The sequence below is a fragment of the Phycodurus eques genome, chromosome 18, assembly GCF_024500275.1.
Source record: "Phycodurus eques isolate BA_2022a chromosome 18, UOR_Pequ_1.1, whole genome shotgun sequence".
In the NCBI taxonomy this organism is placed as follows: domain Eukaryota; kingdom Metazoa; phylum Chordata; class Actinopteri; order Syngnathiformes; family Syngnathidae; genus Phycodurus; species Phycodurus eques.
In genome coordinates this window covers 11,485,555-11,510,405 of record NC_084542.1, presented here as the reverse complement: position 1 = coordinate 11,510,405, position 24,851 = coordinate 11,485,555, and the positions used below count along the sequence as shown (strand labels likewise).

Here is a 24,851-nt window from a genome sequence, read left to right as displayed (position 1 = left end):
TGCTGAAAATTTTGTAACAGTACTTGATCTCAACACAAGCCAAAAATAGTATCGCTTTCTCAGCTCTTGTCACTTTTTAACTTACTTATTTGTTGAATGGGCATATTCTGGCTGGAAATAACACACTGAAGTGTTATTTTTCTATTATTAACCTCAAACTTTGGCCATGCTATGACTAGTTTTGGTGTTTGACTCTACATATAAATGCTATCATACAGTTTATAATTGAAGGATGCCTGGTGAGATCTGTAATCAATGCACATTCCTATTTTTTTTTTTTACTTTTCAAACACAATTATCAACATGTAAACTTGTGATCTTAAGTTCTGTTTGGCCTTTCTTTAATATATTTTATTCATACACTGAATAAAAGTACTTACTTATTGGTCGCACATATTAAACTGTAGTAAAGTGGTGTAATTTCCCCCTCTTGTCATAAAAAATAATCAAACAATATGTTTAACACATTTTAATCAAGTGCGCTTGATGTACGTTTCAATTAAATTCAAAGGACTTCTCAGTGTAGGTTCCAACACAAGTTGAGTAAAACAATCAAAACCCATCTCTAAAGATCTCATTTTTAAATTGCATAAACTACTACTACAATCTCCAAAAATGCTCTCACAAGTCCAGATGTTATTTCAAGTCAGTTTTTCAGGTGGGTCACACTTACTGTCATTTGTTTACACGTTACTTCCTTGGCTGTGGCTAGAAGAGCGCTTTGCCTGCTGACTCATCATGGAGTTCTTCACATGTTAAGGAGACGGTTATGACCGTGTCATGTGAGTGGACCTTCACAAGCGCAGTCTGCGTGACATCACAAGCAGAAGTCGGGCTGACTAGTTGCCCATGTTGCATGCGCTTGTACAACAATAATTAGGCCTTTGCGTCACACTGGCCGATTCATTGTTTTGCACACAACAAACCGTTTTCTCATCTTGCCTGAGGCCCTGTGTCATTTGTGCAGGAACAAATGAATTAAAAAAACTGCTAATTCAAAACACATCTGGACTGGCTGGTATGCTTTTTACATAAGATATTTAGGACTGCAGCGCTTGTCCTCATTACAGAGGCTTAAGAGCAGACAAAAAGTGTGCAGCAGCTTCATTTTTGATGCACTCTTGCGAGGAGAAAAAAAAGTGGTAGGGGATAGAGAATGACAACCATTCTCAATGATGACCAAGCATGTCAAATTGGGAGGTTTCCTGAAAAACAAACCCTCTGTATGTTCACTCTTACCTCAGGCATGTTGTTAGCAATCCACCTTTAGGGTTGTGGGTGATTAAAGCTGTCTGAAAAGCAGTTCTGAATCTGAATCGGTTTTGATGTTTGCTCCGCAGGCCACGGCATGATAATGCAGGATCATCCCGACCCGGAGCGCTGGGGGAGGCGGCTAATGGCATCAGTGGCCGAAAATGAAACTGAACCCAAGAACTGTTCAGCACCAGGTATGCTAGCCTATACACTCAGTCCCGTATTATTGCTGCTTCTAGCCTGAGCAGGCACACAACTCTTCAAAAGAAAACTAATGGTGCCGCCTGATGACTGGCTGTAATGCATGTTTACAGCTAGTTCCGCTGCCTCTAAATAGCCCCAAAAGTATCAATGGGGCATACTTTGAACTGATAAATTACTGTATATGTACTGTAGCTGAGATCATTCATGGAAACAAGACAGAATCTACAATGTCTGACTCGTTCTGAAAGTCCTTTAGACCATAATGTTTGGGATTTGACAAATTATCAGTACAAATGCATGAGTCATGCAAAACTGTTGGAAAAAATTTAATGCATGTCATTACTTACCAGCGGACCTCACAAGGCCTCAGTTCAGTGAGCATCAAAGAATTAATATTGGGCTCAACTTTTTCTTTGACTTGTTGTTTTGTTTTTTGCAAAATGTATTTCAGAAGCAGCATGAGCCATTAAATTGTTACTCAAAACATTGTCTACACAATAAACGCCGACAACTCTGTACGGTTATGTCAGTACCCTTCCTTATTAGTTATGGAAAAGCTTTGGAAGAATTCAGAGGTTGACAAAGATCACTGAATGGCTTTGTCTTCAAAAAAGCAACTCAAATTTAAAGTGTCATCAATAATTCAACCGAAGTGACAAATACATTAGATGAATATTCACATGATGATAAAACTAAAATGTGTTAAAAATTGATAATGCTCCCTGTACATGTTCTCCCCCACCCCTGCCCCCTCTGGGTTTTCTGGCTTCCTCCCACCAGAGCTGGGTAGACTATCTGAAAATTGTACTCTAGTACTGTGGATGGATTTTTAAGATGTAGAAGTCTTGACTGCAAACTGTGTTTCCCCAAAGTGGCACATGAACTGTTTTGGTGATTTAAAAGTTTTGTACATACTGTACCCATGCAGTAGCATCCAAATGAGGTATATTTGTGTACAACTCACTGCTTGGTCAGCTCATCCATTTTATGAAAGATTTACAAAAATTAGGGATTTCAGTTTTGCTTTTGTTGTGACTGTCTTGATCTACACTAACAGGTAATTAAATCTCATATTGATTGAAGTGCAGCCAGGATGTATTTGGATTTATTGGTGGCTATAAATATTAATTTTATTAGGCTATCTTCAATGTTTTGTGTAAGACATTCAAATGACAAAGTGGTACAACTGTTTTGTGCGTGACGGTGAATGTTCTATTTTAGAAGACATCACAGTGATTCACTGGGGCCTGTGGCGATTCTTCCAGACTTAATCATTTTTAGAGTCATTTCAAGCAACAATAAGTCATTATTTAACCAAATGGGGTGCAAGTGAATTTTAGGACTTGGTTTGTTTGTGTATCATACAGTACGGAGGCCAGCAGGGCGCAGACAATTTGGATGTCATTTAAAGTGTCACAAACTGCCCAGCGGGGCCTAACATGCTGTTACTTCAATTCTACTCACAACAGGCACATCCCCCACTGGAATGATTGAAATCAGCTGTGTTTTAACCAAATATTAAACACAACCTAACCCGTTTTTACACTACTTAAAATGAAAAGGTTCATGGGGCTTTTCTTTGTTGCAGCATAACAGTAGGGGCTGATTGAATGACTGGATTAAAATCCTGGACGTTTTCTTCAACGGAAGCGTAATCCTTAAAGATTACTCCAAAAAAAAAAAAAAAAAGTCCCCTCGTGTACCCGACTGAACTTCACATCCTGCATACCCTCATTAACTTCTAAACTCGCCACCCTCGCACCGCTCTGCTTTGTCAGCGTGAGTCAGTCATCTGACTCTTATCATCTCGCAAATAATCCTGTTATGGGCACACTCATTGCTTTGTTGCAAAACCGATTTGCTTTGGTCCGACCAATTGTGGGCCACATGATTCGCTCTGATTGTTCCTGCAATTTGTCATTCTGTGTAGATGGATCTTGGGTGCCTCATCAAATGAGTTTTTTCTGAAAAAAAACTCCAACCAAACTCATTAAAACTGAACAAAAATGGGGCTGCAGGTGACCAGTGTATCCCACTGGAAATTTTCAGATACAAATTTTCTAATAACACTTCCTAGTGAAGAAGTAAACAAACTACCTTTATAAAAGTGCAGACATATGTCTAAATTGAGGATACCATTTTTGTCCTGCGCTATAACTACAAGTGCTGTTTATAATAACTTAGTGTTTTTTATCCCTAAGTAAAAACCCGGTGGCCAAACACTACAAATCCAATGTATCCTGGTGGACTACAAATAAGCATATTATGACCTGTGTTGACTCCACTGTGGACAAGTGCTGACAAAATGGGATTTCCCTGGAGAGAGAAGCACTAGGTGTAAATGGATGGAGGCTCGTTAGGATGAGGACCACTGTGGGCGGGTGTTTATATGCTGAGCGAGCGCAACTGCTGAGGCTCCATTTAACTGCGCTGCATGGATAGCACTTGACTTGCCTTTCTTTATCGTTATTGGTTGAAGCCTCGAGAGGGGCTGCTGCTGATTTGACGTTTATCTTAAGTGCCTTTGCATTGATGTTCTTGCTTGAATGCAATACCTTATTTTAGTTTCCAGTGTAAAGCTCTAGAGTAAAGTCCAGTCCGGAAGTATCCCCCCCATGCCTTTAAATGATTTATTTGGGTGTTCAGACAGATTTGTGACCTTGTTTCTGAAGACGGCCTCTGCCAAATGTGATGCACACAAAACTGGAGAAAAAGAGGAATACAAAAAAGCTACTCAAACAAATGCAGTTCATCATATTTCAATTTGAGGAGCCTGTTGGACAGATTAGCTAAATGTGACAATTTTGAGATTTCTACATTTTGTTGTTTTTTCCCCCCCCCCCAAAGCAATGGATGCAACATTGAGAGTATTACTTGGTGGCAACCAGCAGAGGCACTGTTGATTTGGTTTCACTAATTTGTGGTCTAAAGGGCCTAGCTCACTGGCGGAGACGTCGGGTGATCCAAGAGACCGAAATATTGCTTGCGCTTTCACCGGGACGACCAACTAGTCGCCAACTAGTCGACTGGCCAGAGACGGAGGCCCTTTAAGAACATCAACATGACCTCAGCGAGCGGCAGCATTATTCTGCTTCTGCTTATTCTGCATGCACTTGAACCCCACCTATTGGTCTGACATTTTGTCTACATTTGAACAAAATTGCTCTATAAGATAATAATTGAGCCTTGGAAATTCAGTATTTAACACATTTAGGGGGGGGGGGGGAATAAACTTTGTTGTTGCAAATCTTTACCTTGTTGTTTATCCAACCCCGCATTTGAATACGTCATCTCACAACAGCGAACCTTCTGGTCTAATAATTTAACCCCTGTTCCCCGATCACACACGTACGCCACCTAACAGGACTTCATGCCACTATGTGCGTGCGTGTGTGTGTTAGTGCGGAATGGCATGTATTTTGGTGCTTAAACGAACATGTGAGCACTGTTCATGAGCATGTGGATTAATTGACTGACCAAGAGATGAGGATAATGATGTGTATGAGTGTATGCTTTGTAGTCCTCTGTGTGACAACAAGACTGTGTAGATTGCATTTTGCTACGCACTAGCAGCGGCTAATTATCTAATTGGCCAACAATAACCCAGAGGAATCGACATGGTTCGGTTCTCTTGAGTCTAACGCGATACTGTGTTCTGGTATGGCTATCCAGCCGCCTCCTGTAGGTCAGAGGTAGTGTCAGAGACATTGCACACAATTTATATCATTGTGTTGTGTATCTTTTAAGACTGGACCGCAGTGTGCACAGTCATGTGGTAGAACAGACATCATGAGAGGCCGAGCTCTCTATTATGCAACGCCTCCATTGTCTACAATACAGTAAGATTTTGAACACCGCTGTATGCTTTGTCTTTAATGCTGCAACATCACAGTGAGAGCTGTTTTTAAGATTTTGGCCATCCTCTGTAGTTAGGTAATCACAACATTAGCTCTGTCTGATACAGTAGAGCAAATTACATTTACAGTAATAAACATTGCTAAATGAGTGCTTCTCTGAAAGTCTCAATTAAAACTGATCTTTGTAAAGGCATAACATTTGATACTTCGCACTCTTTCATTAGATCTCAGCATATTGTTAAATTTCAGTGTGTGATTTAAGATGTCTTTAAGGGCAAAGTTTGGCATTTTGATCGAATTTGGAAATTGTGGTGACATTTTACATCACCAACCTACTGTGAAACATTTTTCTTCTTCTTACATTTACCAAGGAGAAACAGGTATTTTAAGGAACTTAGATGGCTGTGAGGAACAACGTCCTTCTTAGGATAGTTGTGCTGCAAAGCTCAAACTACTTGTGAACAGTCTGTGTGGTCTTCTAATGAGATGATAAAAGGAGACGATGGGGATGGGAGGGGTGGATGGTTGGCTTGCGCAGAACCACAAAAAAAAACATTTTCTTGCATAAGCAGCCCAGAAAGATGTCCAAACTGAGAATCTGAGGGTTTTTAGATTTGTAGCTTAGCTTCTCAAGAGGACTTGTATATATTTTGGCCTTCTGGCCTCATGCTGGTCTGGATAGTCTTTAATTTCTCATCTTCCTCCTTTCTTTTTACTGTTAATTATCATAACCAACAATATTTAATTAGCTCAGCAAAATATTTTTAATTTACACCTATTGTCTGTGTGTGCGTGCAGAGTATTTCTCAATTTATACAATCGTTTTATAGTTCTTTTAAAATCTATCTATTACAAGGTATGAATTGTTTAGATATTTTTTCATTTCTTTCCACTCCTTTATGAACATGTAAATTGGGTGATGGATAAAATTTGAAAGTGATGAATAGAATTTATATACATTTTTAACCGATGACTTATTAGTTGCTGGTGTAACAAACATTTGATTCAGGTTCTCAACATATTTTTATTTACGATATTGCAATGTATTATTCCAAATTCAGTAGACATCTACACGTTCTTCCCCTATGAGCTACTTCATAGCTTGACTTCGAAATATGAATTTATCTTGTCAATTACTTATTTTCCCTTGCAAAGTCACTTTTGCTTTGTGAACGCCGATGTCACTGTGAGCCTATTTAAAGGCTTCAGATGAGACGCGTCACTTAAGTCGTCCCCGTCCTTGGGCGGCAAAGAAATGCGGCGTTTGTCCGAGCGAGAGGCGCACGCTGTTTGGTCAGGTGTCACAGAGGACTGGGAGCTGACCACAGCTAACCTTAAAACACCTTTGTGGTCGCACACTGTGTACAGTCACTCAACCTGAGCCATTTGTATTCAGTTGGAGGGGGTTGGACATGCAACTAAAGAACATACTGTATGCTTCCGCTGTTGAATTATTGATTCGACATCTTGCGGTTTTTGAAAATTCACAAAGTACTTGTTTGCTGGAAAAATGTGAAGTATTTTCCTCCATGACCATAAAGTCTCAGTCAGGATTTGTTTTTCGTTTTCACTGTTGAGGCCACTGTGTCAGTCTTTTATTTGACATCTGTTCAATCTCATCAAATGGCAATGACCTATGGGGTCTCTCAAGTGTCAGTTCTTGGACCCCTCCTGTTCAGCCTACCCATATCCTCACTAGTCAGCCTATCCCAGCTGACTCTGGGCGAGTGGCGGGCTACACCCTGGACTGATCGCCAGTGAATCGCAGGGCACATATAGACAACCATTCACATTCACACCTATGGGTATTTTGGAGCTCTCAACTAACCTACCATGCATGTTTTTGGGATGTGGGAGGAAACCGGAGTACACTGAGAAAACCCACGTTGGCATGGGGAGAACTCTACACAGGCGAGGCTGGATTTGAACCTTGGTCCTCAGAATTCTGAGGGAGACGTGCGAACCAATTGTCTGCTATATATGCTACCCTTGGGTAACATATCCAGAGTGAAGGCTTGCATGTGCCAAGCAGACCAGGAGAAGCTCATCCATGCATTTATCTCAAGTAGACTTGACTATTGTAATGGTCTTCTGACTGGACTCCCCCAAAAGGGCATTAAGCAGCTGCAGCTCATTCAGAATGCTGCAGCTCAGGTTCTGACCAGAACAAAGAGGTCAGAACAATATCACTCCAAATCTAAAGTCTCTTCACTGGCTCCTAGTCAGCTTTAAAATTGATTTGAAGTTTCTGCTACTGGTCTATAAATCTCCTCAATGGTTTAGGTCCTGAATACATGAATGAAATGCTAATGGAATATAGACCCAGTAGGGCTCTGAAGACTACAGACTCAGGTCAAATAGTGGAGCACAGAGTCTAAAGCAGTGTTTAGCCGTTATGCTGCACACACATGGAATAAGTTGGCAACAGAAGTGACATCAGCACTAAGTGTGAATATTTTTAAGTCCAGGTTAAAAACATTTTGTTTCTCCTGCTTTGCAGAGCATTTCCACTTTTAAATGAGCTTTCTTGCACTGTATGCCACTTTGTACTTTTCTTTGTTTTAAATGTTTATGATATTATTTTAAAGCTTTTAATCATGTAAAGAACATGGCATTACCTTGTGTATGAAATGTGCTTTATAGATAATTTTGCTTTGCTTATTGATTGAGTTGGGATTCCGTCTTCATTCAGCCCCTAAACCTGTCTGGAATGGTGGACGTGAAGTAACAGTTTAATAAATGTTTTATCTAACAGATAATTTACAAAACTTTAAAGTGCTGTATAAGAGTTGAATAGATTATGGTGAACATGTGCTTTACCACTTGCATAAATGTTTCCCACAAAGGTATTTTACATAACTTCAAAACACAGTAGTAGTAATTGTGAAGTAACACTTGCATAAATCCTTATCCAAGAAAAGTTACAAAACTTTAAAATGCTGTGTAATAGTCTTGTATTGGATAATGGTGGACATGAATTAACAGTAGCTTCACAAAGATGCAACTTAAACAATGCTAGAACATTGTAATGAAGTCCTTTAAAACTTGCGTAGGAAAATCTAAAATACTCTCATTTTGACATGCCCTAAGAGCCATTAAGAGCGTGTTCCTGCGACGACATGATTGTCTTGAGGCACTAAAATGTAGTTCGACAGCTTTGAGCGCAGTGTGTGTGTGTGTGTGTGTGTGTGAGTGGGTGAGACGTGTGCACGAGAGGGAGCGCGAGGCAGGCCAGGCACTCGGAGTGTAACACACAGGAGCAGCGTGACAGAATCTTCGCACATTCCAAAAAGTTAATACATCAGTTACATATTGACGGATGACGATTTATTGATGATACCCTCTAACTGGTCCACCGATTTTATCAGTCTGGCTCTACTGCATTTACTGCCATACAGAAAGTCTCTTGAGTGTCAGAAGTGGTTTAGTTTTGTCTGTTCATATGATAGTTCACAGCTTTTTCTCCCGTCATAGATATGTAGCGTGGCTTTTATGCAGAAATTGTAACTATAAACTTCTATACAGTATGGAAAAAGGGAATTGAAGAGGCATACAGAATAAGTGTGATCAGACGACATGCTATGTTTGCTGCAGCGTTCCAAATGCTGCGTTGGTTCATTCATGTGTGCAAACATCATGGAGTGTATAATATAAATATATACACACACACTCGCAACAGTGAGTTTAGGACAGATGCAGTGTGAAGTCTCAGGTGAGCCCTGTTCCACTTCATGAGTCCATATGTGACCGCGGCCCAAAACGGGCCTTTATTTATTATTATACTGTAATCACAACGTGTCCATCCTGACCCTATGGTAAACCGAGGTAATTGGTGTCACATAAACTGGCGTTTGCCTATTGACCCTAATGATACTTTATGCATGTATACGTGAGCGTACATGACGGACCAAACTGGACTGTGTCCAGTTGGGCCAATACCCTCACAGATGCTGCACACTGCTCAGGTCCCAAAAGAGAGCAGCCCACATCTGTCAGCCACCAGGTGAACTGTTGAGCTCAGATGATGGATGAGTCCCCACCCTGGGAGCTTTTTTCAACTCCCATATGCTTACAAATACAGCAGAGCCTCTAACGGTCACTGACATCATGTAATTCGAACAAATACTGTAGAAAAATATGCCTTTTTAAAATCATCAGTCGTGTGTGACATCGCCATATTGTGCGAGACCTCGTAGGACCTCGGTTTAGTAAGCATCAAACAATTGTCTGGCTGCGTGTTTGGACTTTTTTTGTTTTCTTTTTAAAAGACGTTTCAAAACAAGTAGTCACAAATGTGTCAAAATTATACATCAGATATTCTGTATGCAATTATGAGAAGTAGGTGACCTCAAAACACTAATGGCCTTACTTACCAAGATCACCAAAAGCGGGCACTAAATTGCATGTTCACGCCAACAAATTGCCCTCTGGCTTGGTTGGCGTGTTGAGTTAATTTAATTTGCCGTTGCTTGTAGCAATATTGCGTGGCAATTTTGCCTGTTTGTCACACACAATCGGTGAGATCAGCATCCACATGCGTGTGCAGTCAACCATACACGTCACCTGTTCCAGTGGTTAGCTTCTTTTTAAATTTGTGTAAATTGTAAAGCAATGGAGCGTAAAACCGAGTATTTTCTCTCATCGCTTATCAATAACAGTCACTTTTACACTTGTAATGACAGAAGAAAAATGGCCTCCAAATTCAAACACATGCAGGTGGACCAGCTTTTCAGAACCAATTTGACTTTTGAGGTGCCATTGGGAAAATGACTGCCTGTCTTTTTCAAATTGACTTCGTATGGGATCATCGACGTTTATTTCTTTGACTGTAGTTCCCAGTTAGGTGATGAAGACAGTTTACCTTACTAGAGGTGCAGCAATCAATGAATTGACAACTAATCAATTTTCAAATTATTTAAAAACTATTTTGATAACTGGCTAATTTGTTTAGAGACATTAACTTCCAACTATCCAATATACTCAGAATTTCAGCCTCTCAATAGTAAATATTCTTAGATTTCTGTAGTCTTGCTGACCAATCATAATGTCATACTACTAGTTTGAGGTGCAGCGGGGGGAGGGAGGAAGAGGAGGATGAGGGCGATGGTGGCAGCGGTGGACACGTGCCTCGCTGTCACGCCGCTGATGTGTCGTGTGTTGACCGTGACATTTCCTCTCTCTCCAGCAATACATGAGTTCCCCGATGACCTTTTCACCAACAACGAGCGAAAGAACGGCGCCATCCTGCTGCACATTGTGGCGGTAAGAGAGACGTTCTTAATTTTTAATTTTTATTTTTTTTTAAGCTCATGAGGAAAAAAACTTTTTTTAAAGGTCTAGCACGTTTATTGACAAATTGTCTTTTTGCCAGCGTTAATGTGTTTGAGTGGTTTTCAGGTATTTGTTCAATTGCTTTGGGGTGGGTGTTATCATTTAGGCAAACCAGTACTTGCAGTATTAAACAAATCCACTGATGCAGGTCATAATTTGGACGCGCTGCTAATGTACAGCGTGCAAGCGAGAGCTACTGTACATTACTTTTACATTGCGTAGTGTTGGAAACGAAGTTCTCTTAAATATTCATTAGGTGTTTGAAGTAATTCTCAACCTACTATAGTTGTGATTTCAACTTTGGCTTGAATCACGATCACGCTTGTAAATAAGCATGATTGCAAATAAGCATTTTTATTTATTTTTATTTTTATTTTTTTTAGTACTTGTCATTTGCCATGTTTAGAGTCTGAACACTAGAACAACACTTTTTTAGATTTATTCATAATTGATTACATGATGACATTGCATTTTGGCTGGAAGATTGTCATTTATGTAGATGACTTTAAATGAACAGAATAGTGATTCAAAGCAAAGCTTAGGGGTAATTTTTTTGTTTGACTAATCATTATAGTAGTGTTTGCCAACCTTTATTTAGACAAGGCACATATTTTACTTTAGAAAAATCTCATGGCACTCCATCAAAAAAGTCCTCAAAATTGACTGGATACAAAAATCTCAATTTACTAACAAATTTACTTAGGCAGTGTAAAATAATAATAATACAACCCAAAGCTATTATTCAGTTGTATGAATTGGAACAAGGGTAACTTGTCATTTAAACGTTCTGCCTTTCACTATACATTGCTAGCAAAGATAAATGAAAAAAGATATTTGTTGGAAATCATTTTGGGACCAATTAAGCACCCTCTGCCGCAGCACAGTAATTGGGGAATTACTGGTTTATAAGAAATAGCATCACTGTATAGGCATCTTTAATCCTTTGACATTCTTTATACGCTCGACCTTGACTACAATAAGAAGCCACAGTGGTGGTGTAATATTGTGTGCTACCTCGCTCTTACTGCATGCTTTAGCACTTAACCACAGAAGCGGAGGTGTAATGTCCCCTCAACACTGTGAAAACGTAGATGGGCTCTGATGACGTTCAAATCAAAGCGAACAGTTGAGATGTGCAGGTTGCTCTGAAAGGCAGTTTGCAGTTTTCAAACAGCAGTCAAGATTTGAACGTAGTCTCACATCTCGAACGGCTGCTACATCGGTAGGATGACCGATTTCTCTGAGTGTTACCATAACAGTAAATGTTATCGGTATGAAGTTTTATTTATTTGTTTATTTTGGGAGTGTACAAACAATAAAACATCAAAAAGGTGGTTTCTGTTGAGCAGAAATGTTGGTCGGTTCTGAGTCCTTTCACCTGCCTGTGGCCACGCCACCTCTGAAAGGCATCGCCTATGGTTTTTTCTCGGGATCTGTCCAATTCTTTCTTTTTATCTTTTGTTGCAAACTGAAGGTGGAAATTTACCCTGTAGTTTCAGCAAAGCTCCTCAAGCCTAACGTTACAGGTAACCACGTGAGGCTTCTGGTGTGTGCCTGCTCACCTAGTCACACATTCTGGTTCTCATTGGTTGTTTTTCCTCAGGCACTGTGGTTTCTAAAATAATCAAAATAAAGGTACAACATGGGCCCAGAAAGTCTAGCTTTTTCTTCAGATATGTTTTAAAGATTTGTACTACTGCCAGTCATATTGACAGACAGTTTTAACAAAAAATTTTTTTTTTTTAAATTGCAAACGGCCCTCTTTAAAATGGCAAAACTCAAAGCTATGTAATATTTAGATGCATTGTGTCATCCTTTTCTAGCGTGTGTCTGAATGTTCATTATTAAAAGATGAATTTCAAGACGGAGCTGCAGTGCGTCATACTTTTCTTCCACTTCCCAACACTGAAGTAACTTGTTTACCTTGACATGCACTGTCAGCTGAGCTCTGCTGTGCCTGCGCTGCCCCCTGTGGATAGCATGGAGCACCGCAGCAGAAGCCAGGCGCGCCTCACACACCTGATCTATAATTTATAACTTATACCTCAGCTACTAAAATAGGCCGCCTGCTTCGTCCCACCCGCCCCGAGCCCCATGGGAGCGTGAGCATGCAAACTCTCCCTTTGGGCCCTGACTTTTTAAAGGGGGCACACATTTTCAATTGGATGCAAATCTTGAATTTCATGTTCATGACGCTCCTCCACCTTCGCTTTATACAGCGCCCGTCATGCTTTTCGTCACACAGCGATGACATGTAATTTAAGTGGCCACATTACAATAAAGGGATGCTTCTGCTTAAATGTTATTAACTGCGTCTAAATCCATTTTACCATACTTTCATACAGCCTTATATGAAAGTGAAAATTAATTTAGTGGCAACCTACTTACCATTTATTTTTGAGGTGGCATTGCAAGCGACATACAAATATGCGGGGTCTTGCATTTGTCATGAGTCATTTTCTGTTTGTCTTCATAATCATCAATAATAATCAATTAGTTAACCTTATCACAACAATCACGGCCTGTCGCATTTGCTCATCCTGCCCCTCTGCTTTCATTGAAATGTGATTTGGCCTCCGGGAACATAATGTAAATGTTTTAATTAATTGAACTATATATATATATAATTTTTTTTTTTCCATGAAACCTTTACTATATTACATGTCCTTCATTTTAATTGCACTGACTGTGACCACAGGCCCTCTACATGTTCCTGGCCCTCGCCATCACGTGTGACGAATATTTTGTCACGTCACTGGAGAATATATGTGAGGTACCTTGGGGGGGGAATTTAGGGTTTTATTTTTAATATTGACAGTTTTTTTTTGTTTCTTTTTTTTTTGTTCACGTAACCACGTTTGCTCTATTCGTGCAGAAACTACATCTTAGCGAAGACGTCGCCGGCGCCACCTTCATGGCAGCTGGCAGCTCTGCGCCTGAGCTTTTTGCTTCAGTCATCGGTAGCAAAATGTGCACACGCAAACACAAACACGCAGATGGTCAGTGTCCCGAGCGATTCTGATTGGACGCCTCCTTGTGTGCAGGTGTCTTCATCACCCATGGTGACGTGGGGGTGGGAACCATTGTTGGCTCAGCCGTCTTCAACATCCTTTGCATCATCGGAGTCTGCGGCATCTTTGCGGGACAGGTGCGTGCGTGCGTGCGTCTGTGTGTGTGTGTGCATAACAAACTTTCTGCTGCAGCTGGATCCTCAATGTTCATGGACAAATGCCCACTTATTGTCATTTTCTCGTGGATGGTTTACTGTTAATGAAAACATCTCAGGCTGGTTTACACAGAACAGAACAGAAGTGCTGACCAAGACAGAATGTACAAATTGCTCGTTTGTTCTTTGCATCCTGTAGGTGGTGATGCTGACCTGGTGGGCAGTTTTCCGAGATTCCTTCTATTACATTCTGTCTGTCATTGCTCTTATTGCAGTAAGTTGGGCTCAACGTAATGGGAATGTTATCGTTCCATGACAAATTTTAATATTCCCCCCCACTTATTTACACGTTCTAGTTCATCTATGACGAGAAGATTGTGTGGTAAGTCAAATGTTCCATCCATTTTTTGTGGTTCGAAATAGTTTCTTGTTTGATCTTTTCAAATGAAACTGTGAAGGGTCCAACACTGACATTCTGATTTATGCACATTTATTGTGAATTTTCAGTTGGTTTTATCTCTTAAATGCTAAATTCAGCCTAACCCATAAAAAAAAAGTTTGCTTTTTGATATGGTGAAGCATTATTTGAGACGGAATAAAGGTTAGCACAGTGTCTACAGATTCATTATCTATTAATCTCTTATTTCAGCCTCACTTTTCAAAAGAACTACTGTCTTGAAAGTTTGTGCTACCTCAAATAGTTTTCTTATCGCCAAATCAAGGCGCTATTTGATATATCTGAATTCCCACTGCCAACCTTTTAAAAACCAATCATTTAATTAGTTAGCGTAGTGGCTTTAGACCCCTTTTACCCAATAATTGCTTATTTCAGCTTTAGAATCCCAGTGCAAAGTGCTCACAGACTGTACTACTGCTGCCTCCAGACAGCAATGTAATACAATATATGTAAATACATTTACTGCATAGCTAAATATAGAAATTGGTTTTAAAATGTCCTTTTAGCCATATTCCTGAATTTGTTGTATACCGAACTGGCTTTTTGGTTGTCTTAAAAATGGTTTGCCCTTGGTTACCATAGTGGTTGCTGGTCTACTAATTTCCTATTTCAGCTTAAACTCTAAGACCAAAAACCTCTCTCTATTCTGTCCTTGATTGATCTTAGTTTTGTTTTTTTCTTTTTTCAGGTGGGAGAGTTTAGTGCTGGTGGTCATGTATGCAGGATACATTCTGGTCATGAAGTAAGTGCTCATCGGTTGCTTTGTCAGTCAGCAAGCTCTCATGCGACATTTGCACCTTTGACTGCAAGCCGTATTTAATATCTATTGCAATTCATCCTTACTGATTTTGGTAACCATATGCCAACATCAGCCATTGATTGTCGTATGTGCGTTTGATGAGGATTTTGTCTCCATGTGGTGCCAACGCTGCTTGTTTAAATGACGAATAAAAACAACCTTTTTGTTGTGTTTTAAACTATTGATTGCGCCACGAATCACAGCTCTCCCGAGACAAGTGCCATAATAAACAATAAAACTGAAGTGCTGATATCCTTGGATAAGTTTTCTTCACAGTGTAAAATAAATAAAATGGTACCATTTAATCTGATGATATTATTATGGTAATAATAATGGGGGGGGGGGGGGGGCAGCATATTTGTTGTTTTTTGTCAATGGAACTGTTTTTCCTTTAGTAGAGATACTATGATTTACCTCATGTTTTCATTCTGATATCTATTAATTGTTTTAGCATGATGCTATTATTATGATTGCATCAAGAGTTATTCTTTCCCCCCCCCCCCCCCCCCCCCACCTCCAATTGAAAGTCATGTTAAAATATCGACTCTCGCTCCACGAACCCTGAGCCGTGTGTGTGTGTGTGGGGTCCTAGCACACGGACCGCATAGCAGCACGTCATGGTCCACGGTGTGTGCGTCTGTCTCTGTGCAGCTGGTAATCTGTGTGTGTGTTGCACTCTCAGCAGCAGCCTGCTCTCTCGCTGCCACCGGCGGCTTAATCTTCCTCCCCCGCGCAGCCCCTAAAGAGCACCGGCTTAACCGGATCACTCCTCTCTCCTTCCTCATTCTGCAGGCAAGACAACTTACTGAGGGGACGCTGCTGCATTATTATGCCCCCCTCCCCAAACCCCCTTCTAAAATACCCACTGGCCATTTTAGGTTGTTCCTGTCAAAATGGAGTGTGCTTTGAGGTGTTTGCTCTCAACTCAAAACGAAGACAAATGGTACAGCAAAAAAATCTAACCAAGAGAAATCTGTTTTGGGCTGCAATTTTCTAAATAAACACACTGCATTCTTTGCCTTAACATGTTTACACACACACAAAGAAGATGAACTATTACACTATACAATTAGAAACTAAGCTAGTGGCATGTTGCTAATGACGTTACATGAATAATTCACACCATTTGCACTTAATTTTTAAATGAAATTTGGAGAAGAAATGCTTTGGAGCTTATTTTTTTTTGCATTTTTATTTTTGGCTACTTGTGACACACTGAGTAGGAGTTGACAAAATCTGCCTCCTATTTTCACTAGCGCCCTACTCATGTTTTGTACGGGGTGTGTCAGAAACGACACATTTCATATCTAAAGTTTTCCCCTTCAAAGTAACGCCCCAGGGGTCTATTGAGCGTTCCCTGCCTTGTCTGCGACACTCTTGGATGGATTCCTCCAGTTTCAAGATGCATTGTATTTAACATTAGGAATGACTTGCTGTATGTTCACTTCACATTCAAACCGGTCTACAAAATGGCAAAGTGACTACGTTGTGCACTATATGGTGAAGAGCGAGTGATTTCAAACACAGCCCAAGTCTTCCCATTTCCAGGGAGCTGGGACGTCCTTCGTGAAAGGGAAGAACAGCAGAAATGAATTAGAATGAGCCTCGAAAGGCGCAAATAGAGTCATCTTCTGAAACCAAAGCAAACCTTTTGGAGGACGTTGTTCTGTTTAGTCAGAAGGGACTAACAACACAGCAGCTTTTGTACCGCCATGTTCTTAGACACTTCATTTTAATGGCACTCACATTGCCTTGTAATTGTCATACTGGGAGGAGAAAAAAGTATTTGGACCAAATGCTTATAAGCTAATTTCAGGCTCTGTGTGCATTGTAATGCATTTTTTTGTGTGGAAACTAGGCCACCTCATGCTATGTATGTTTGCAGAGTAAGCAAGCGATTTTAGCTCATTAATGGATTTCAAACAAGTCTTTCATCTCTCTGTTTCAATCCTCCATGCAAATGAGTTTGAGTTCTCTCTAATGGGTCCACTGACCTCTCCTTGGACGTCTTCTGGCCAGGTTCAACTCCAGCATGCAGGCTTTCTTCATGGGAAGCTCCAAGAAGAACGTGGCCAACGGTAACGCAGCGACCAGCAGTGAGATGGAGGACGGTAATGCACCTTATTATTGGGATGACAACACGTCAGCGCCCTTACTCGGATCAGGTAAGGCTAATCAGACAGGCTGGGGGAACAGGAAGTGGCCCGTCTGGCCTATGACATGTAGATCGTAGAAAATATGGCTTTGTTTGGGAAAACCTCCTTTGAGGTCATGTGGCTTTTAATCTCTCCTCCTGTTCTGCTCAACTTGCTTCACAATTGCTCGATCTAATACATTCTCTCTGCGAGGGGGGCGGGGGAGGGAGGGGGGGGGGGGGATTCTGTCCAAAGATTGGCAAACTTCCAGTCCTGTGATCTCAATTGAACTGCTTTACATTTATCATTATTAATACACTGCGTATGAATGACCCGTGGCCTTTATTCTTCTCAGTGCTTAAACCTTTATTCAATTAGAGTAGATGCTAAGGTTTGTTTGAGGAGCTCGGAAGAATAATGGATCCTCAAAATTGGATTGCCTTAAGTCCTTTAGTGTGGAAAAGAGAAATATGCATTGTCTCACTTTAGAATTCGGCTCAGTGAGCATCTAAAATACTAACTTGACAAGCCTGATTTGCTTTTTGTTTTGACGTTGTTTGCCATTCCGCCCACCACAGAAGGGTGCCGTGAAGGTGAATGGGTAATAGTGTGAGGGCAACCTTAGAAGCAGAAATGGAACATATGCAGGTGTACTGGATGCTTTGTGCAGAAAAGCAACACTGACAATTTGACACAATGGAATGTCCAGTCCACAGCACAATCATGCTCTGTATACCCTTTGTGAAGCGACTCAACTCCCAGGTACACACTGTAATCGCAATTTGTCACAGTGTCATCAGTTAACTCATTCACTGCCGGCCGTCCTCAAAGCAGTTACATTGTCAGCCATTTGAGTCTTTTCACTGATCTTTAAAGACCCACGGAATATTTTTCTGCGACAATATAAACACACAGAACCTACCAAACGAAAGAGAAGACTCTACTTTCACCAGGGGGAAAAAAAACAAAGTTTGTTGCTTTTTCGGCCTTTAGTAATCAGCAATAGAACATGGATTGGTTTCTGACAAAAAGCGGAGAAAACAAGTTTTTTGTGAAAAAGGATGTCAAGCGGAACAGTGACTCAGACAGTTATTTTTTTTTTTTTGCTTTTTTGACACCTCAAACTATAAAACAAAAACAAGACTGGCAAAGGGTTTATGTTGGCAAAATAATTGATTTACAGATATTCAAGAAACAGGCAGTGAGCAACGCTAAGTCACCACATTGCTTGAGTGTGGATTTTTTTTTTTACACGACGTTCGCCATTCACTCCATGAACTGGGTCATCTTTTCTCATGATGGCGACACACACGTTCTACAAACTACTGCCACACAAACCCTGTTTATAGTCTTTTAGTGTCAGGTGCCTAAACTTGTTTGATTTCTGACTTGTTGCCATTTCTCTCCCTTGAGATTCATGCTCTTATCTTTACCTTCAACCCAAATGATCTGCTGATCTCCAATCCAAACTGATGATGCAACGCTGCCATCTAACCGTCTATTCGTCATTAGTTATTAGAAGCTTGAATTTCACAGACGAGGTGAGCGAGACACTCTTCCACGCCTAACCGTTGAAAAACGTATTTGACAAATGTATACGTTGATGGCAGGAAACGATTGCATTAAAGTTTGTTAAATGTCCACGGCTGTGAATGAGTTAATGGTGAGTATACTCAATGGATATACACAGGTGAACTTTTAACTCTTGATTTTTCCCCTGGAGCGGACTATTTCAAATGCTGTCGTTTCCTACTGGATATGTTGCTTCTCAATAAGTGGAGACGTTTCAATTTGGTTTGTATGTAAATGTATTTGTGTAATATAGTTCAGTGTCATGGGACTGCGTTGTCTTTTTGTCCAACTACCTGGGGGGGAACGGAACCTTTCTCAATAACACATTTGTCATTCTTTCTAGCCACTTCTCTTAACTCCTCACTAATGATATTACTGACTGATGGATCTAACCCACCGCCTGTCTGTTTAGCCTTACTAAACTTGACCTTGCTTGTTGTCAACAGTGTTGTGCTGCTGCGTGCCAATGTGTTTGTGTTACATAACTGTTTCTGCTGCTGCTCTCTTGACGTGCTCCCTACTGAAGTGGTAATGACTTTAAGAAATGTTTGTTTACACACCTAATATATGCGCCTTCTTGCATGCCTAAATCCAAATTACACTAACAAGGGCAAAGTTGAAAAAAAATAAAATAAAAATAAATTCTTTATTGGTTGTCAGGGGAGTCATGTACAAGTGTGAGTCATTCTTTATTTCACACCTCCATGTCAAATGTGACTCTCCAAATCAATTGTAGTGAATATTTCCTTCTGCAAGCAAACGTCAAAGGTGCATGAATCAATTTCAGGAAGTAAAATGGTGTTCAGTTCTCTGAAGTCGTGTGTGTGTGTGTGTGTGTGTGAGAGAGAGCGACTGTGCAACAATATGCAATAGCACACCAACCTTTAATTATGAAGAGTTGGCAAATGATTCATGAATTATAATATGGTTTTAAATTGCGGGTTTGACAGTATGTGCTGTGAATAGAAAATGTTAGTACACTGTGAAGCCTTTTTTATAAAAAACAAAACAAAAAACCTTAAAACCAAGGTTGCAGAAACATTGCACATCACCAAAAGTACACGGTATCCACAGGGAAGCGTTGTGGTGGTTTCATTTTTTGGGCTTAGATTCATGAAAAATAAATTTCAAGTCATTCAAAATACAAGATGAAAAGCTGAAGTTGAGGAAGAAATAAAATTAAAATAAATAAATGGCTTCACCATAAAAAAAATAATGTAAAGGTTTTGGAATGGCAAGAACTGAATTCTATTGTACAACTCAATGTAGGCTGACGCAAAGGTGTCTGTACATGAGAGATGCCCTCTCGGTATAAGATTTAAATCACCTCTGAAAAGAAATCAATAAGTGCTCCGCTGAAACTCATATCCACAAATACAGAATGTGCTGCTGACGCACTGTAAGGCAAGCTACTTACACATAATGATATTGCATTATTCATGTGAAGGTGCAGGTTTGTAATGTATTTTTGCAACAGACCAAAATACTGACACAATACAAAAACAGAGAAAATATTGCAGAGCAAAACATATATAAATTAGAATAAATAATTCCTGTCCTTATTTTTGTCATGGATGGGGACCCTGTTGACTTGTATACAGTCTAAATCTATACTAGGAGTTGTCCTTTGTGTCTAGGAGGATACAGAACATGTAGTGTGTATTGAAAGGGAAAAGGTTGTGAGGTTGTAATTAGATAAACTATAGGCGGGAAAGGGAAGGGTGTATAGTGGTGAGTCCACTTCCTTCAGCTGAAGTTGTCTTTGTGCCGTCTCCACCACGTGACTCCAGTGAAGCCCACTAAAGCTTACAGCCGTGGCTCAGTGGTGATGGTGGACGAGATCATGAACGCCAGCCCGTCCAAGTTCCGCTTTCCCGAAGCGGGCCTTCGGGTCATGGTCACCAGCCACTTTGGACCCAAGACCCGCCTGCGCATGGCGAGCCGCCTCATCATCACAGAGGTACACATGGGAGTTGTAGCAGCGTACGTCGCCGTCGTCGTGTGTGCGTGCGTGCTCGGGATTTAGTGTCTCTTTTCTGAAAGCGCCAGAAGTTGGTCCAGGCGGCCAACGGCGTGGAGACACAAGGGATGGATGGCAAGACGGACATCGAGAACGGCAACGTGCCCGAGGACAAAACCGACAAGGAGGAGGAAGAAAGCGGCATCTCCCCGTTTGGTATTCCTAGTATGTGGACACTACAGACAGTAATGACTGAGGCATAGTTTGCTCTAATGAACAACTGAATGCAATGAAGACTGGAATGATTTGTTTGTGTTGTGCAGAGGGATGCGGCAACAAGATCAAGTGGCTGATCTCATGGCCTCTGCTGCTCTTGTTGTTCCTCACCGTCCCAAACTGTGGCAAGCCACGCTGGGAGAGATGCTTCATGGTCTCCTTCATCCTCTCGACTGTCTGGATCGCAATCTTCTCCTACCTGATGGTCTGGATGGTAAGTAGTGACACGGACTGCCCGCGACATTGTGACTACTTGTACACCCCTTGTATTGGATCAAAAGTGTTATTATTAATTAGTATATTTATCCATGTCACATAGCCTGAAAATAAACAAAACATACACAGACGCTGTATGTTTTGTGTGTAGGTTGTGTATTTTCTTATAGAATCGCTTTCTGAAAGTCCTTTCCTCTCGCAGGTGACTATAATTGGCTACACTCTGGGAATCCCTGACGTCATCATGGGAATCACCTTCCTGGCAGCGGGCACCAGCGTCCCCGACTGCATAGCCAGTCTCATTGTGGCTCGCCAAGGTCATTCGGTCACTCTGCATCTTCGTGAAGAATACATCTCCCCATCTGCCCATTTATGACAATATCAGTCAATCATTTTAATGGGGGGAAATGATGGTGTCACTCATATCGCTTGAGTCCAACCTGTGTTGTGTATTTCAGGTTTGGGAGACATGGCCGTGTCCAACACAATTGGAAGTAACGTGTTTGACATTCTAGTGGGACTGGGCGTCCCCTGGGCGCTCCAAACCATGTGTGTTAACTACGGATCAGAGGTGATTCTTCCTTGTTTTGTTTATTAGGTACCCCCTGAGTGACTACTGTACTTTCTTACTAAACATGATTTCACTAACCGATTGCTCCGTCTGTTGTAGGTGATGATCAACAGTCGAGGACTTGTGTATTCGGTGGTGCTTCTGCTGGGATCTGTGGCCCTCACAGTGAGCTCTTTAGACTTTACACTAATCTGCAGCCGTTTCGTGAGAAAGCAAAGAATGTGCTAACACAGTATACAGTAGGCGTCCTGGCTGGTTCGCTTATTATGAAGCACTGGGGTTACCATGGCAATAGCAGACTATTCTCCTTGTTAAAAGCCAGTGTGCCACTGGAATAATTTCAAAGTCATTCTATTAAAATTCACATTTGTGGTCACGTTACTGAAATTGGAACAAATCTACTAGATTAGGTCCTCAATTTGGAAGCAAAAGCAGAACACTGTGTTTGCAATTGTAAATATTAAATCAGTTTAAGATTTGGTTGTTGGCGCTTGTGTTTTTTTAGTGCAAATTGGTGAGGGAAAATCACTTTTAACACCCCACACAAATGGATAATCTCACAGGATAATCTTTGACATCTGATATTTGCTCAAATTCGGCCCAGTTATCAGTTCACGGTTTCCCCGCTGTAGTCGCTGACTCATGTTTGCTTTGCACGCTGAACAGGTCCTGGGCATCCACCTGAACAAGTGGCGTTTGGACCTGAAGCTGGGCATCTATGTTCTGGTCCTGTACGCGGTCTTCCTCTGCATCTCAGTCATGATCGAATACAACGTGTTCACCTTTGTTAACCTGCCCATGTGCTTTGACGAGTAACTCTCGCCGTGCGGCAGCAAGGACACCAAAACAATCCTCACAGGCCCAGAGTCCCTCCCCCGTTCAAAAATACCGGACCCCTCTCTTTCCGTCACTCTGAATCTGTTTATCCCCGAGTCTGTCCACGAGGTGGCACACTTGAGCCGTTCTGACTCTCGTCCTCGCTCACACAGTGCCAGTCCTTGATGCTCATTTGGAGCGTTGCCGCAGTACTGCTGTCCACCTGTCTACTGTGTCCATCCATTAGCATGCCTTTAGCTGTCTGAGGTGGGGAGGGCCCAGAATAATAGTGCTCCCCCCACCCCCCTTTTCACCATATCACTATTTCACATTGACAGAATCCTCACAAGGTTTACTGAGAACTCCAGGACCCAAAGAGACAAGCACACTCTTTTTATTTTATTTTATTTTGTGCCCCCTCCCTTTGGAGGGAGGGCCATGTTTGGCAGCTCCCCTCCTCCAGCCTCCAACTTGACACCAGGAACTAAAAACCACCTGCAATCTTGAACGTTGAAGTGTATGCACTTTTTTTTCTTTTTCTTTTTCAGTTTGCATTTATTTTTTCCCAAAATCCCCTCCATCTTTTGTGGAAAATGGAGGGAGACCAAGTTTGCAACTATCTTTCACTTTGTACGCGAGACCGCTTCTTGTGCTGGATGGAGATTTTGAACGGCCGCCGCCGGGGTGCCGCGTTCTCTCAGCTGCGACTCGCCGCTCTGCCCGACGCACAACTTCAGAGGAACCGTGCGATGGATTTGTATTTGATTTTTGCAATTAACTTTTGAGACAAAGGAACTAGACAGCTCTCTTCATACTGACTGTCTGCTAGACCACCCCCTGGCAGGTAGGGGGTGCCAATCACAGCCAACAGTTATCAGGGACAGCTTTTTTTGGGGGGGGGGGGCTGTCGTGTTGATGTGAGTTGTATGTAGATACTGCACTTTAACAGCCATCCTCTCATTCTAAATCAACTAGTGCTTCCTTTGGGGTGTGTGTGTGCGTGTGTGTGTGTGTAAACAGACTGGAGCCCGGTGAATCCAATGAGCACACCCGTCTCTTGTCCGCAGTGCATGCTGGGATGTTAAATGCGGTGTCCGTCCCCTCCCTCCCTCGAAGCACAGCGGAAAGGCTGCTTATTCCCGTCAGGCGTCTCCATGGCAACTGCCTGGTCCAGTTTTACACACACAAAAATAAGTTTAAAAAATCGGCAGCTACACTGCAAAATTGCAAGCGATGAGCCGAGCTACAGAGAATTGCGACAAAGTGGTGTGGGTGGGATATTCCTGTGCCACACATGGTGGTAGGCACTTGTATATGCAATCTCAATGTCATGACTTTGTGTGTTTGTGTGCGTGCGTGCGTGCGTGACATGAGGCCCCTGCCAGGTTTCATGATGTTGTTGTCCGTCTAGTACTAAATGTGAGCTCACAGGTGTGCTTTTTGTTTTTTTCTTTTTTCAAAAAGGTTTTTTATGATTGCTGTTGAAATGATGGACACTTGTATGGTCCTTTTTTCCCCACAAAGAGCCAAAAGAAGCAACATGGTGGACCAATGTTTTTTTTTTGTTGTTTTTTGTTTTTTGGGACTGTCACTTTAAGAGGACCTGGTGGAGAGTACTTGGGGACAAAGTTGGACCCACCCTTAACATGCTTCTCCATTTCACTGCTGGATGGAGGTGACCATCTGTACATACACCTTTTTTTGTCTGGAAGCAGCACTCTACTCGTTTTGAGTCCAAATGCACATTTTCTTTTTCTTGTCAAGGCTGCTCTATGTGGTCCTATCTTGGTTGCCAGGTTGGAGTTTTGTCCTCCTTGTTGTTGAGCTTGCGTTTGTCAGCAAGTCTTTTTTTTTTTTTTTTTTTCTTTCTCCTGGAGAAAGAAGGAAAAAAAGAATTCTTTGATGCAGACCAGATGGAAGTCCTGTGTAAAAAAAACAACAACAACAAAAAATATGCACAGACGGTGTGGAAAGGTGACGGGAACACAAGGACTCGTGTGTATTTATTTGATTGAATGCGACCTGATGCACTGTGAGCTCAATGTGATGTGGGAGTTGTCAACAATAACTGATTAACAAAAATCTATTTAATGTAAAGTTAGTTACTATAATAAAAAAAATACTGTATAACTTATATGAATGTATTGTCTTGCTATACTGGACATCTCCAACCAATGCATTTTACTGTAAAGCAATAATGTGAAGAAAAAAAATAAAATGGCAAATATGTTCCTCTA

At 41.3% G+C, this 24,851-nt stretch overlaps 1 protein-coding gene across 2 annotated transcripts in view; it reads left to right on the top strand.

Annotated features, from left to right (window-relative positions):
• slc24a4b (solute carrier family 24 member 4b) overlaps positions 1-24,851 on the top strand; it is a 30,485-nt gene extending 5,634 nt beyond the window's left edge. The window contains exons 2-17 of one of the 2 annotated variants that reach the window (XM_061704701.1): positions 1,341-1,448; positions 10,501-10,577; positions 13,345-13,419; positions 13,522-13,606; positions 13,691-13,794; positions 14,012-14,086; positions 14,169-14,194; positions 14,958-15,011; positions 17,088-17,179; positions 20,566-20,735; positions 20,825-20,960; positions 21,059-21,225; positions 21,430-21,544; positions 21,686-21,798; positions 21,898-21,963; positions 22,465-24,851. In XM_061704701.1, the coding sequence (XP_061560685.1) occupies positions 1,341-1,448; positions 10,501-10,577; positions 13,345-13,419; positions 13,522-13,606; positions 13,691-13,794; positions 14,012-14,086; positions 14,169-14,194; positions 14,958-15,011; positions 17,088-17,179; positions 20,566-20,735; positions 20,825-20,960; positions 21,059-21,225; positions 21,430-21,544; positions 21,686-21,798; positions 21,898-21,963; positions 22,465-22,614 (1,613 nt within the window). In that variant the 3' untranslated portion in view covers positions 22,615-24,851. Of the gene's footprint in view, positions 1-1,340; positions 1,449-10,500; positions 10,578-13,344; positions 13,420-13,521; positions 13,607-13,690; positions 13,795-14,011; positions 14,087-14,168; positions 14,195-14,957; positions 15,012-17,087; positions 17,180-20,565; positions 20,736-20,818; positions 20,961-21,058; positions 21,226-21,429; positions 21,545-21,685; positions 21,799-21,897; positions 21,964-22,464 lie in introns of both variants that reach the window. The other variant, XM_061704700.1, reaches the window with a different exon arrangement.